Source organism: Notolepis coatsorum, assembly GCF_963971535.1.
Source record: "Notolepis coatsorum genome assembly, chromosome: 3".
In the NCBI taxonomy this organism is placed as follows: Eukaryota; Metazoa; Chordata; class Actinopteri; order Aulopiformes; family Paralepididae; genus Notolepis; species Notolepis coatsorum.
The window spans coordinates 201,790,543-201,806,820 of record NC_140167.1 but is presented as its reverse complement, the minus strand read 5'-3'; the positions used below and the strand labels follow the sequence as shown (position 1 = coordinate 201,806,820).

At 43.9% G+C, this 16,278-nt stretch overlaps 1 protein-coding gene across 1 annotated transcript in view; it reads left to right on the top strand.

Annotated features, from left to right (window-relative positions):
* map1sa (microtubule-associated protein 1Sa) overlaps positions 1-15,210 on the top strand; it is a 94,433-nt gene extending 79,223 nt beyond the window's left edge. Inside the window, exons 4-7 of the mRNA XM_084310190.1 lie at positions 3,346-3,486; positions 3,898-7,150; positions 9,544-9,761; positions 13,247-15,210. Of these exons, the coding sequence (XP_084166316.1) occupies positions 3,346-3,486; positions 3,898-7,150; positions 9,544-9,761; positions 13,247-13,402 (3,768 nt within the window). The 3' untranslated portion in view covers positions 13,403-15,210. The remainder of the gene's footprint in view (positions 1-3,345; positions 3,487-3,897; positions 7,151-9,543; positions 9,762-13,246) is intronic.
* Positions 15,211-16,278: the final 1,068 nt, after the last annotated feature.

The window sequence follows — 16,278 nt, the reverse complement described above, 5'->3', positions numbered from 1 at the left end:
ATATTTCTCGACGGCCCAGAATAGTAGATGAAAACAGGCTGAACTCCAGGCTGAAACCACTTGATTTTGGATCTGGGAGAGTCTGTCTGCGAACTGCAGACACAATTTCCTCAAATATTTTCAATTTACCGTAATTTTCGCACTATAAGCCGCAGCAGCTAAATTGAATGATGTGTACATATATAAGCCCCACTGGACTATAAGCCGCAGGTGTTTTAATGTTTAATTACAGTCTTCCCACCAGCATTGGGACACAATACTGTTGGACAAATAACAAGAATTAACTCATTTACAAGTTGTATTAAGTTTAGCAAATAAGGGAACAGATAAATAACATTTCAATGCAGTCAAAAAAGCAATATTTCGATTTTAACATTTTCGGGTTTGGTCACGTCGAGTCACATATAAGCCGCACCGTTATATAAGCCGCAGGGTAGAAAATGGGGGGGGAAAGGCGCGGCTTATAGTCCGAAAATTACGGTAGTAGTGGAAGCCCAAGAAAGTTGGAAGAAATGGTCGAGGAAATAAAAGTCTTCAGTTTGCTTGAGGTCTACTCTCCTCGGTGCCGTCGCCTGGAGCAACAGAACACGTTGGTGATCATGACATCATCACATGTTCTCCTCACAACAGAACACGTTGGTGATCATGACATCATCACATGTTCTCCTCACAACAGAACACGTTGGTGATCATGCCGTCATCACATGTTCTCCTCACAACAGAACACGTTGGTGATCATGACGTCATCACATGTTCTCCTCACAACAGAACACGTTGGTGATCATGACATCATCACATGTTCTCCTCACAACAGAACACGTTGGTGATCATGACGTCATCACATGTTCTCCTCACAACAGAACACGTTGGTGATCATGACGTCATCACATGTTCTCACAACAGAACACGTTGGTGATCATGACATCATCACATGTTCTCTTCACAACGGAACCATAGGATTAAGGTTGAAAATCGACAAAGTCGGCTCCTTTTAAGTTCAGTGATTTTATGTCATTTGTCATTATTAAATTGGTGTATTTGATCAGATGCCAAAATAATTACAATACAAAAATCATTGCATGGACTGCATTTATATAGTGCTTTTATCCAAAGCGCTTTACAATTTATACCTCACATTCACCCATTCGGTGGAGGCGACCATGCAAGGTGCCAACCTGCTCATCGGAAGAAATTGTCTTTTAAGTGTCTTGCTGAAGGACACTTCAACACGCAGCCTGGAAGGAGCGGGAATCAAACCAGGAACCTTCCGATTACCAGATGGCCGCTCTACCCCCTGAGCCACTGTTGCCCCCATTATATCAGCCATCTAAATATTGGCATAAAGACCCTAACCCTATCAAATATAAAAAGCATAGTAACAGACACAATATGTCTGACACGGGGAATACCTTCCCCGAGGTCCATAGATGTCCCTAGATACCAAGAACATGCAAATGGACCTTGTAGAAGTGGAGCATTCTTCTATTCTAAGTATGTACTTTTAGGCGAATTTTCTGAAAATATGGCTCGGGCATAACCGGTTAAAGAAGGCGGAAATTATTTTTCATGGCAAACCACTGTTGTTTCCTTGCATAAAAGGTGTACAAAGATTTGCTTTTCTCAGTTGTCCTCTGATAACTCGCTCATAAACCCCTTTCATCCAGCAATCGAATCCTTTCACTGCTTTTAATGATTCACATAACCGTCCTCATTTAAACACCTATAATCTACTTAGTTTGACAGCCTGGGATTCTACGCTGGTCATCATGTCAGAATCTGTACTGAATACCTGCACCTCTCCTTCAGTGGAATACACATGTCTGTCTACAGGTATTTGTCTGTCTACACAGTTTTTCTCTAGTCTCAGCAATGTAGCTCATTAATTCCTCAAATATGTTCTGGAGGACGGGGGGGGGGGGGGGGGATGACAACTTAATCTCAAGGACAGTTCACCTCACTCCTAGAATGAATTCTGACAACTAAACAGTTACAAGGCAGTGTTGGAAGAAATACCAGAATCCTTCACTTAGTAAAAGTAGAGATGTCCTAATAGACTACTCCTCTGGTAAAAGTAGAAATATCCTAATACACTACTCTGGTAAAAGCGAAAGTCCTCCATTCTACTCAAATGGAGGTATACAAGTTATTCTAGTAAATCAGCCATTGACACTAACTGTTGCCCCGATTTTCCCAGGGCGAGTAACATTTAAAAAAAATAAGAAAAATAGTTCAAATGGAGTTTGTTTTCTGGTTGCCCGGGGGGGGGGGGGTTCTTCCGTTCTTTCTCTTTGGAGTGTTTTTAGAGACTGGGAAGCAACAGTCTTTTGTTAGTTGTTCACACAACATGAAATATACCTGTCCATAAACATCCCCTCTCTCCCTCTCTCCCCCCCCCCCCCCCTCTCTCTCTATCTACCTATCTCCCCCCCCTCTCTCTATCTACCTATCTCTCTCCCCCCCCTCTCTCTCCCTTCCTCCCCCTCTTTCTCACCATCTCTCACACTCCGAGACATGCACCAGCTGTCACCACTTAACACTTTTAGAGCCCAAGCTTAATCTTGATTTACCGGTTGAATGCCCACCATCCACTTCAATGTTAGCGTTAATATCGCCTAATCTATGTTTTAAATTATGGCTATGTGTCTAATCTGCCCGTCGCTTATCAATGACTCGTTTTCCAGTCAACATTGTCGAAGCGGATTGTTTTTTTATCGGTTCATTTTCGTTTTATAGCATTTTGAAAAGCCCTCGTTTTCAAGGAAAATAAAGATTCCATGATAAACGCCCTGTACTGGAATATTCTAGAATACACAAACGTTGTAATTTTTCGGCCTATTTATGAATTGTTTTCAAATAAACGCTAGATTATCGATAGTATATTTCCTCAACATCACATACACACATAGGGACACGTTGATATCTCGGCGAATGCATTATTATTATACAACTCTGATTATCCCAAGACTGGTCAAATAGATTCCTTACCTCAGATCAGATGTTCTCCAAAAAGATCATTCCAATTCCTGATCGCCATTCTAAAAATCGATCACTACTGTCTACTATCGATTGGCTACTGTGAATATATATTCCAGGCTGATTCCCGTCCCGCGATCACTTCCATGTTGAGCAGACGGCTTAAAAAAGATGTATTATGAAAAATAACACGAGCATTCTGGACATAATTAGCTTTATGGTATATTAATGTTCTCAGTGGATATGTACTTTAAATCAATTTAATTTAACATCAACTTTTTAAACTTTTGAATCAATGTATCGACCCCTAATAATTAAGTGACCTGTGTAATTAAATTCACCTATATGTACTACTTGTTTTTAACTCTTCAGGTCCGTCGACTTGTTTCCGATGTCTCCCGTCACAAGCTGCTGGTCCTGGCCGGGCAGTGTGTTGAAGAGGCTGGAGACCTCGTTTTGCAGAAGGGTTGTTTCTCTCTCAATGACTTCATCCAGATCTTTGCCGATGAAGAGGTGAGATACATTTCTTGTTCACATGCTGTTCTGCAACAGGGGGGGGCTGGTTCCGATGGTCGTGGGACCAAAGAAAGTGTCATCTGCAAAGGCCAGAAAGTGTGTTTATATGAGCACACATTACTTATATTAGAAACTCACATAATGAAGCTCATAGTTTAATAAGACAATAATAAACAGAATAATAACGTAATGTAGCATGAAACATTCCTAAAATCTAGGTGTTTAACAACATTGGCTATATTTGATATATTATGTATTGCATATATAATTGAAGTATTTATTAACATTAAAATTGATGTATTTAGAAAGTGTTTTTCAGGTTAGTATGTCATTTATGTATTTAGAAAGTGTTTATCTCGGGTGAATGTCATTTGTTGTCAACTTAATCTCTTTCCTCTTTTTTAATAGATTGGAGACTTGTTGAGCTCAGCAGATCCGACACTAAAAGCTAGCCTCACACTGAGCTGTCCCAACTCAGGCGCGTGGAAGGAATCCCTCTTGGAGAAGCACAACCTACAGGATTTCATAGAAATCAAGACGAACCCGCCTTCGGTCTATAACCCCGGCCCCGAGATGGAAGGCCTGCAAGAGTTCACTGAATACCTCTCGGAGTCACTGGAGCCAGAATCGCCCTTTGACCTTTTGGAGCCCCCCAGTACCGTGGGGTTTTTAAAGCTCTCCCGCCCTTGCTGCTACATATTTCCAGGTGGGAGGGGAGATTCAGCCTTTTTCTCGGTTAACGGTTTCAACGTCTTGGTTAACGGCGGGTCTGACCCTCGCTCGTGTTTCTGGAAGCTGGTTCGACATCTGGACAGAATCGACTCTGTACTCCTCACGCATATTGGTGTAGACAATCTACCGGGTGTAAACAGTCTTCTCCTAAGGAAAGTGGTGGAGCTTGAGGAAGACCGGTCGGCCGAATCTCAGACCAATGAAGACTGGACGAAAAAACTAATTTCTCCTGAAATCGGGGTGGTTTTCCTTAATGCCCCCGATAGGCTGAAGTTTATCCGAGGAGATCCCAAAGAACTGCGAAGCTGTGACCAGGTGGCGCTCACTTTGCAGCACTTGGAGAAGCTGGCGATCAACCATGAACCTCTTTGTCGGTCAAATGGACCCAGTATTGAGCCCGTCATTCTTTTCCAGAAGATGGGAGTAGGTCGCCTGGAGTTGTACACTCTCAACCCTGTCAAAGGTAGTAAAGAACTTGAGGCTTTAATGCAAACCTGGCCAGGCAATGGACCAAACATCAAAGGCTCTAATATTCCCCTGCCATGCCTCGTTTCCATCTGTGCTTTGCTGGTTTGGCATCCCTCTAACCCTCAGGAGAAGATCATTCGAATTCTCTTCCCTGGGTGTACCCCGCAGGCCAAGATCCTTGAAGGACTTGAGAAACTGAAGCATCTAGAATTCCTCAAATACCAGTTTGTCACTCTGAAGGACCTTGAAGCATACAAAACGGAAAAACAACCAAAACGTGCAGAGAGTCGGGAAAGCCTCATGTCCCAGCCCAGGGACTCGAGACCCAGTAGTGCCTTGCTGAAGGATAAGCTTGCGGCACGCGGAGACGTAAAGAAATACGACATTAAAACAAAGTCAAAGGGACCCAGCGACGGCGCACTGAAAGATGGGAAGGACGGGGACGAGAAATCCAAGTCGAAAGACGGGGAGTCTAAACTAAGACACGCAAAGCCTGCTGAGAAGCTTGTTCCGAAGAAAGAGCCGTTAAAAGATGAGAAAAAGGAAGTGAAGAAGAAGGATGAGAAGGTCACCGCTGCGGGTGTCGTCAAGAAAGAAGAGATCACAGAGAAAAAGAGAGAACCGGTGAAGAAGGAACCTCTTGGTACGAAACCAAAGAAAGATGTTAAAATTGATCCAAAGAAGGACATCAAGAAGGACGTGAAGACGGACGAGAAGAAAACAGCAAAACCTCTTGGCAAAGATGTAAAAAAAGCAACGAGTGGAACTACAAGTCCAGCGTCGTCGTTGTCAAACATGGAAGCAAAGAAAGCCTTAGCCAAGAATGGCGCTTTAAAGAAAGATGCTGTGAACAAAGGGACAAAATCAAAGCCAGGTACAAAGGAGCACGATGATCAGAAACCCTCCACCGTTGACCGTTCAAAGATGTCGACGCCAGAGGACATGACAGCGGAATTTGAGAAGCTTCGATCAGAAAATGAGAACAATGGTCGAGATGCAAAGACCACAGTTCACACAGGAGCTGACGGTCATGATGGTGAAGAAGCAAATGGGAATCGGAGAGAGTCCTTGGAGAGTCCAGAGAAGTTGCGCTGTATGGAAAAGCTTACCAATCCAGACCGACCCGCCGCGGGTGCCTCTTCCCCCGTTACCAAAACTCCAAAAAGTGAACGCAGTGTTAACTTTGATCTCACTCCAACTGAACTCAGGACACTCGATGGGCCCATGAGAAATGGACAAGACTATGTTGACATGACCCTAACCCTAACCTTGGAGTTATTGTCTCTCGCAGACTCTGCTCCTAATAGTGCCGGTCATACCCCATTCCACCAGTCTCCTCTAGGTTCTGGTGAGGACAGCAGCCTTGGAGGAAGAATACCCAGCCTTGGCTTTGAAGACTGTAACCAGATGGGATCTTGTAGGACCTCTGAGTTGAGCTCCTTGAAGGGGAACTCCACATCTTCTCACGACAAACAGTCGAGCCTTTCGACACTCAGTCCCTCGAGAGATGTCTCGACTACTATGACCTCTATGCCTGCAGAGGTTGGTTCTCCGCACTCGACAGAGGTTGATGAATCCCTTTCTGTGTCCTTTGAACAAGTGCTCCCATCCATTGACGAAGGAGATTCAGGAGACGGATCATATTCAAATGGACACGTTACCGACTCCGACGCCAAAATGGGAATGTCTCTACCTCTCAGGACATCTCACAACATGCGTCCACCCGGAGACGGATCTGAGGAACACGTCCCTGGAAGTCTCATGCCGGACGTTCCCCATGATGTAGATCTCTGCTTGGTGTCACCCTGTGAATTCCAGCACCCGAAGTCCCCAGAGAACCACCAGCAGCATCCGACACCTGGCCTTGCTAACACTAGTCCGCGGGAACTCTCCGATGACGGTGACCACTCCCAAAATCTAGCAAAATTGCAAAGTCATAACAACCGTGATCGCCACTCACCCCAAGGCCAAGAAACTCCTACTACGTCTCTCAGTGATTCCCTACCAACCATAACGGATTCTGACGTGCCTCCTGGAACTGAGGACTGTCCTTCCATCACTGCAGACACAGACTCTGATGACGACTCAAGTAGCCTTTTCCCTCCCCACCATCCACAAGATCACCCCAGCCCTCACTTTTCTCACAAGGGAGCACAGTGTTCCTCTCACGACCCTCCTCCAGCTCCAATGAAGGACTTGCCCCCTTTGCCCTCCCAGCCTGGTGCCTGTATGGCTGACCCAGAGGCTGAGGCTTCGGGCAAGAGCTCGAGTGCAGCTACCAAGACCAAGAAACCGACGAGTACTACACACAGGTTGACCTCTGGAAATGTGATAACCCAAAAGACTAAGGTGGGCAGTCCTGATGGAGCAGTGAAGACCACCTCTAGCCTTGACACACGGCCTAAGTCCCGCAGTGCAGCTACTGGCTCTCGACCTGGAGCGGCCCGGCCACCCTCCTCAGGTAAGCGTGCTCCGGCTTGTATACTTGAGTAGATATTTTCAGCACTGTTTGTTTACCAATGATTTTAAGTCTTATTAGCGAAATATGAGTTTATAGAAATCTCAGCGCGCGGCTGGGTGGCGCAGCGGACATTGTGCTCGTCACCAACGCAGCAGACACCGGTCTCGAATCCGGCTGTCAGCGTTGCCTCCGGCTTGGGCCGGCCGTCATACTGGCTCAATTGGCAGAGTTAGCGGGTGGGGAGTCGAAGGGTGGTAATCTGGTCGTTGTGAACAGCGACTCCTACAGGTCGGTTGGGGCGCCTGCACAGCAAAGACAGGAAAATGGCGGGGGCAGTGTGAGCCTCCTACACGTTACTCCTCGCCAAATGAGAGTCCGCGCTGGCAGGTGAAAAGAAGTGACTGGCTGCCTCCTCGTGTATCTGAGGGGACATGTGATGGGCTTCTATCCTCCCTACGACCGGCCAGTGGGGGGCACATGCGAGCAACGATCAGGACAGGAGGAGGGAGAATTGGCACGAGAGGAAATTGGGTCGGAAACCGGCGGATATTGATCCGAGGAAATGACACCGTCAGACGTGTTTGTAGTCCTATGAAAGAAGAGACGCATGGCTTTCGAATTTTATAAAACGACACTACCCAGCTAAAATAATTTGAATGTTTTTCGTGATTTATGTCTCACGGGTCGAACAAACCTGAACGTTATTGTATAAAATAGAACGTTTTCTTTCTAGACGTTCACAGAAAGGTAATGAAACATTTCTTTACCTTTCTGTGAACTTCTAGGAAGAAAACGTCTCAATCTGATGAAAAATGGCGGCGCATTTTTCATTACAAAAAGCATTTTTCATTACAGTAGATTTCATTCATGGTCTTTGCTGCCCTGTTACGGGCGCCTGGTGGTACTAAATCCAGATTGAACTCTGCCATTGGAAAGATGAGATTTGGCCCGATCCATAAATGTATGACTTGGCCATACATAGAATATAGGCCTGATATTATATATTCATATTTAAAATTGCATGTGTCCGGATGGCAAAATTCAGTACTGTATCTACAAAAACGCCCTGTAAATCATCTGCCCTTTATTAATTTGCTTAGATTTCTTGTACACTTGATCTCAAGAAGGTCAATGTTAGCATGGTGTTATTCACTGTCAAAGATGAGAAAAAGAAATTATAATAATCATTTATATTCTCCTTTGGTTCATTACAATTTACTCAAGCATAGTAACGGACACAATATTTCTGACACCGGAAATACATTCCATGATGTCCGTAGATACCAAGAACTTGGACCTTGTAGAAGTAGAGCAATCTTCCATTTACTTGGGTATGTACTTTTAGGCAAATGTTATGAAGATATCGCTAGAGCTTAAGAGGTTAACCTGTTAAAATTGGGGGACCCTGCTTTTCTTTATCATAAATCGATCAATAGAGACCATATTAGATCCCCAATTATCATATCATGGGGTGTCATTGGAAAGCCACACTCATTGGCCACAACCCTGTCCAAAGATTACTAGGAACTAGAGCCCCGGGAATCGGGGGTGGTAATGTGTACTTTGGCGCACGCCTCACATATCGGCATGTAACTCGAGAACCGCTGAACGGGTTTGGCACTTGAAAGGGCAATCGGCAGGCAACAAATGGGGCTTTAATTCTTTATATATTGTATTAAAAGAAATGCACACCCGAGCCGCTAGAGGTCGGCAAAGTGGCATCGCGAATCGTCCTCATGAGGGCCCACAGTAGTCAAAGTGTATATTTTCATTTTTACCGATGTTTTATACAATTTATCGGAAATAAGAATTTATCGAAAAAATGCTAATTATATATCTCTTATCGTAAAACCGCAAGGAAATGACTAAATCCAGATTTAACCCTGCCATTGGAAAGAGGAGCCTTTTCCCTATCCATAGATGTATGATTTGGCCATAATAAGGTCAAGTTCAAGGTCAAATATGAATTTATAATTAAAATCGATTATCATTTATTACTGTATCTACAAATCCTTCCGTTTAATCATCTTCCCTTTATTCATTTGCTTAGATTTACACTTGATCTCAAGAAGGTGCTGAATGAGCCCAGTGAGCGAAATCAAAAGAACCTCAATGTTCTCATGGTGTTATTCACCGGCACAGATGCAAAAATAAATCATCATTTATATTCTCCCTTTTTTCATTACAATTTACTCAAGCCTAGTAACAGACACAATATTTATGACACTGGAAATACATTCCCCCAGATCCCTAGATATTCCTAGATACCAGGAACATGCAAATTGACCTTGTAGGAGTGGAGCAATCTTCCATTTACTTGGGCATGTACCTTTTAGGGGAGATTTCTGAAAATAGGGCTACAGCTCAACGGGTCCCTTCACCGTGTTCTGCAGGTACCAAAGCCAGTGCTGCCGGTGGTGGTGCGCCGGTCTATCTGGACCTCGCCTACCTGCCCTCTGGCTGCGCCGCCACCACCGTCGACGTGGAGTTCTTCCGACGCCTGCGGTCCTTCTGCTACATCGTCAGTGGTAACGGCCCGCTGAAGGAGTCGGTCATGAGACCCATCCTGGATGCGCTTCTGGAAGGGAAGGCCGCCTGGCCGGACGTGCAGGTGGGCAATCTGGAGCCCTATTACATTTTACACCCATGTATGAGCATGGAATATTGTGTGTGTGTGTGTGTATAGCTCTGTGTACACTGTTTAACCCTTTCACTGCCACACGACAGCCGGTTAACCCTTTCACTGTGACAATACAGAAGGTTAGCCCTTTACTATCACACAACCGACTGCGATGCTCCATCATTAGCATCCTTAGCTCCGCGGGGTGTAAACCCGAGAAAACTCGGGTTGGGCATCCAAAGTGTTAATGACATTGACGGATTGTGAATTTTGTGATTTACTCAAATTATATTTATTTGGAAAAATAAATATAGTCACTTTATTTGAAGAGTCAAAACTGTTCTCTTGGCTTTGTTTTGTTCATAGTAGTAACGCTCATGTCATGATAAATCTGGTTAGGTCAAAACTACAGGAATATACATACATTTTATTTTTCTTTATAATACAATAAATATATTATCGGTATCGACATTGAGGAGCAGAAAGTTATCGGGGTCAAAAAAATCAATATCGTGCACCCCTAATACTAAGTCATTGCTCAGATTTAGATCATAATACCATTAGGACCAAGCCACCATAGGGCTGGGCGATATGACGATATTATATAAATATCGGGTACAGTTCATTAACGATACACTTTTTAAACGTATCGTGATGTTTTGCCCAAGAGGCTTGTGTCGCGTCAATCTGGTCCACACGTTGACACTTTTGAACAGCGCCGCCCCACACACACACTACTGCATCAAAAGTTACTACTTATGATAACAAAGGCATTCGTTTTGTGGCATTAACGTTATATAGTTACACTTTCAATAACATCAGCGTATTTACATAGCAACGACCGAGGTCGACCTAGATATAGCAAGCATTAGTCGTTCATATCTCAGCCCGTGCTGACTCAGTTGTGCCCATTCTGCGGTCTGTTAATAAAGTTTTCAATCAGACGGATGTATGGAAAGGCTTTTATTATAACATCCGTTGCAGTAAAATCATTATGCCTCCAGTCGTTTAGTCCTTCTGCGGAGCTAAAAGCTAAACGTCGGCCGCGGCGAGCTACCGCTGCCATTGTTGTTTTCATTGAGCTCTCCAATGGCGGAAGTAAAAAATGAATACGCGCTTGCCGATTGGTGCTAAGAACAGCAGGGCGGGTGCAAGCGATGTGACGTAATTGGCAGACGCGACTGTCAATCAAAATGATTCTGTTTGCCAACTGAATGAATGAGAACGTTATTAACAGATTGCAGCATGGGTACAATACAGTACAGCTCAATACAACAACAGTCAACAGCGGACTGGAGGATGCAGACCAGAGAGACTTTCGTCTTGTTTACATCAGGGTCCCCCATTTTCAATTCATCATATTTCATATCTAAATCATATAATATCTCATTGCTAAATATATGCAATATATAATCTAATAATCCAATAATCTAAATCTAATATATAATATAAAAATGCTAAATGCATGGGTATTTTATTTTGTCTTTAATGTTAGCTTGCAAACTCAAATACTGTCTTGGTAAGCCTCATAATGAATTTTGGGGAAAAAAAGAAAAACATCGTGATGCGTATCGTGTATCGCCGAAAGGTCAGAAAATATCGTGATATCATATTTAGGCCATATCGCCCAGCCCTAAGCCACCATCAACCTATAGCTTGGCCATATAGGAGGGAGGGCTGACTCGCTAGGATGACTGATCTGCATAGCTTCCTCCTCTCTCACTCAAATGAACACGATAACGGATTTAAATTGTTCACCATATATAACGAGTACACTGGAATGCTCCCCATCCGCTCACTGCCACAGCATATATATGAAAAGCATTAAGAATACGGAAAACAATAGTGATGTCACAATGCAAGAAAGTTACACCATGTTAATACATGCACAAAAACGAATAATGTCAAAACAAATTATATAGTATACAGCAGCTAAAAGAATTCAGTATGGAGTGTGTAACTGAGGGGTACAATTCCCTGACTGTATTAATCAAGTATGGTATCATTAAACCACTACCGTCTTATGTACATTATACTGGCCATACCGTACACGAGTAGATGATGAGAACACTTCCCCACAATGAATCGGTTCTACACAAAGTTGTCTTTAAGTATTTATTAGCAGCAAAAGGTACATAATATACTTTAATTGAATGCACTTGTAAGGCAAAGGAATGTGCGTAGGCAAATCAATAATGAATGTCCATTCTCTGGTTACGCATGAAATAAGAATACAACCTGAATATTAGGAATTATATCTATGGGATACTGGTAGGGGGGTTCCACCGGTTGTAAGTCCAGCAGGGGGAGGCAATGCTCTAATGCAAAGTCTGGGTCAGCGGGGACTCAATAGGCTCCTGGAGGCGGTATATTACTCCCTGCTCGGCAGACGAAAGGCAGCGACTGTAATCCCAGTGTGCGCGCAGCACAGGTGGAAGCCGGTCAGCCTCTCCAATAGAGACGGGCTCGAATGATGGTCCTCACGGGCAGGTCCCACAGCAGTGGGTGTAGACGATTCTTATCCGCTCCAACAGCATGGTCCAAAGCAATAATAATAATCCTCCAGCCGGAAAGGGGCTCTGCATTCACCGGTGCATATCCTCTGGTGCGCGGTACTTCACATTAACTAAGTCGAACTTGACGTTATTCAACCAAGCCCTGATACTTTACTATCCTATTCGCACGCGGCTATAAGTGCTCTATTTAGACGCACAATTGCTCACTTCACTTGGTCTTTGACTCGTAATGAAGGCTTACTAGTAAGGAGCGAACGATATGTTGAACAAACGTATTAGGATAAACAAGACTCTATCTTGGGGCAATACGAGCCCTACTTCACCGCACGTTGCATAGTGGGTGAGGCTTCACTTGTTACTAAGACTGAACTGAACGGACTGCGGACTGAACTACTTCTGTATTCACCTGCGCCATATTTATATGTTGGGCGAACAATCTAGTGCCAGCCTTATTCCTGTCTCGTAGTCCTGGGCAGAACCGGGCATGTTGAGACAAGCCTTGACGGTAGCTTTGAACTCGACTCTGGGGGTAAGACACTGGCGCTGGGGGCACGCCATCCAATAAGAGAACGAAATATTATGGTCTGTAATAGGTTAAAGGGATATTCCGTGTATATGTACAAAGAATACACAAGGGATATCAAACGATATACAAATATTATGCAATATATATCAATCAATAAATACATATATTCGGTTTAATCTGACCCTTTGTAACAGAGTGTATAGTAAATCGATATGGTGTGTTGCACAAGGTACAAATTCCAAGTTATGAGTTGGCGTTCAACATGTGCATAGCCTGTGGCAAGAAACTGTCCTTGAACCTGTCGGTCCTGTTGCTCGGTCTCAATAGGCTCGACTAGAAATGCCATCAGTCTAGGCAGCCGAACTAATTCATAGTGAATCTTAAATCATCTTCTTGTCTGTTATGAACGACTCACCCCTCCCTCTCCTCCCCAGGTGACCCTGATTCCCACGTTTGACTCTGTGACGATGCACGAGTGGTACCAGGAGAGCCACGACCGGCAGAGGGAGCTGGCCATCACGGTGCTGGGCAGCAACAGTACCGTGGCCATGCAAGAGGAGACCTTCCCCGCCTGCAAAGTAGAGTTCTGAGAAGGTGGTGGAAAGGAAAAACGAAGATGCTAGTAGACGCCCACCCTCCCCTGTCCTTCCTCACTTCTCTTCCACGATGGAATCATCTCCCCATCTCGTAGTGACCAGACCCCCTAGTCTGCTCCTCCGCAAGCCTTTGAGCAGCATGAAACATAGCCCCGGTGGAGAAGTGGCTACTTTCTGTACTTTCATGGAGAACGAGGGAAGAGAGAGAGAGAGAGAGAGTCCTAGCAAACTTGACACTATTTTTCTGCCAAGGGGGGGTACATTCAAGCCAGGTAATGAGAAGGATGACGAATTGATCCGCTGTCGTGATTTTGCAGCACTTACAGCTCTGACAACACAAAGTATTGAAGTCAATTATTTAATCTTTTCTAACCTTGTTTTGGTCAAGGAATATTTGGTCCTCAACCCATTTTGCACAATATTCATTTTTCCCACAGTCGAGGGTTCCATGAAAGAAATGGGTACATGAGTATATCAAACCCAAGGCAATCGTTAAGCACTCTGAGGACTGATCTTAATCTGCATGGAGGAAAGTCTGAGATGAGTATAAGAGGAGACATTAGTACAAGAGGAGACATGTCCACAGTCTTTGGGGTGGAGAGTGCATGCGAGTCTAGATTTCAAAGCATGCTGTACATGGTTAAGACTGTTTCTAGTTCTTTTTACAATGTCTTGATGGTCATGCATTCTTAAGAATTGTGATCGAAGTGCACTTCAAATCTGCCATCGACATTGATTGTACAACTGAAAAACGATATTGTTCAGTGTCTTTATTTAAAAAGGTCAACCGGATCTGATGCAACTACCCCCCCCCCTTCTGCAATCAAACAACGATGGGAGCCCTTGAGTCACTCAATTCTAAAATAATCTTGCTTGTGTACCATCTCTGAGTTTTACTGCAAGCGCTGAGCCCCGGTTTCCTACACTAATAAACTAGCCTTTTGAGAATGGCCGAAAGGGTGTACTTTGACATTCTATATCCTTACATTTCCAAAGACACACATTCAGCACAGTCGTAATGTATATACAACGCTCATGGTTTCTCCCTTTGTGTCGTGGATGCCAAACATACAGTAGATTTCAGGCATGAAGAGAAATTGAATTGTTAAAATGTTCATATTTGTAGAATTGCATTAATGGTGGGACTGCCAGTTCAAAATGGGTATCGGGACGGATTTACTTAACAGTACATATAGGATAGTTCTCACCCCCACAAGCGTAGATGCGGTAGAAACTGGTTTGTAATAACTACTTTGAGTGCCTCGGTAGACAGTAGATTCACTATAATGTCCATTTGTAACGGCTAACCAGCTAATAATTTAGACAGCACTTTACAGCAGAGGGCTTTTTCCTGTTAATGTTGGACACATTCAACCCACACCAGTACAGAAACAATAGGGTCCGAATGCATGACGGCATTGCTTTGCACTATACCATGCCCCACATAACCAAGCTAGCTCCGTACGTGTTCTTAAATCCATGTTGCAGTGGACCTATCTCCAACCCCGCCCTCTTTTCTTGATCCTCTCGTCTCTGTGGCATCACCAGTTGTGATTAGAGGATCGAGAAAAGAGGGCGGGCTTAGAGATGGTCAATTTGTTGTGAAGGATACTCAACTTATTTTCTTTTTTTCTCTCGAAGGACCATGGAAAGAATTGAGACCTTTCATTTACCCTTTGCCTGTTCTTTGATAAATGTTCTTTTTATATTTTACTGTGTGAAATGTGTACTGGTTTATCTTTGTTTTTTGCATGTTGTTTTGTACAATTCCACGTAAAAATAATAAAATATGTCATATTTAATGCAGTGGAAGTAAAGGAAATGTTATTGTAATACCATTGCATTTTATTTCTGGCATAGAAATGTATTGACAAAACAATTGAAAGAATTTAGTGCAGCTTTATATCAACAGAATTTCAGTCATTTAATGTGGAGGAACTTAAACTATCCGTTTTACTTCTGTAATTGATCCGCATATTTGACGTTAGCTTTCAGAAATCATGTCTATTTATATATATTTTTTCTCTTCTATAAATTGTCCACCTTTTTCCTTCCCACTAAATTGACATGCTCATCGTGTTAAATAAATCAATGATGGCAGCAGCACGGTCCACATTAAAAGCAAGCCATGTCCTTATACAAGAGGCTGAACGAATAGCATAATATTTTGGTACTGAGCAAATCGCTCAAATGTGAAAAAGTTGTACCTATTTTTATTTTTACCCCTACATACGTAGCTGCAAAATGTGGTGGTTGAAACATACGTTTGTTGTTGTCACCGTATGGGTATCGCGAGTGGGCCGTAGCTACAACCACTTACGTCAAGGGTCTAATCAACGTTCATAATATTATCCCCCGCGCTCTCCCCCTTCCCCCCTCGCGAGCTCCATGTAATGCGGAAGTGCAGTGGTCTATACTGTATTTGACCTGCCTGTGCTCCATGTAATACGGAAGTGCAGTGTTCTATACTGTATTTGACCTGCCCCTCTCCCCTCGCGAGCTCCATGTAACGTGGAAGTCCAGTGTTCTATGCTGTGTTTGACCTGCCCCCTCGCGGGGAGTGCCAAGCTTAACCGTCGAAAGAACTTGCCTAACCTTAACCAACTTCGAAGATTGCCTAAGCTTAACCAGTGTAGAAACTGGCGTCGGCCAATCGGAGAGCGTCTGCCAGAAATGCGGCTACCTTTGGTAGAAATGCTTGCGGGCTCCATGTAACGCGGAAGTGATGCTGTATTTGACCTGCCCCCTCGCGAGCTCCATGTAACGCGGAAGTGCAGTGGTCTATGCTGTATTTGACCTGCCCCTCCCCCCTCGCGAGCTCCATGTAACGCGGAAGTACAGTGGTCTATGCTGTGTTTGACCTGCCCCTC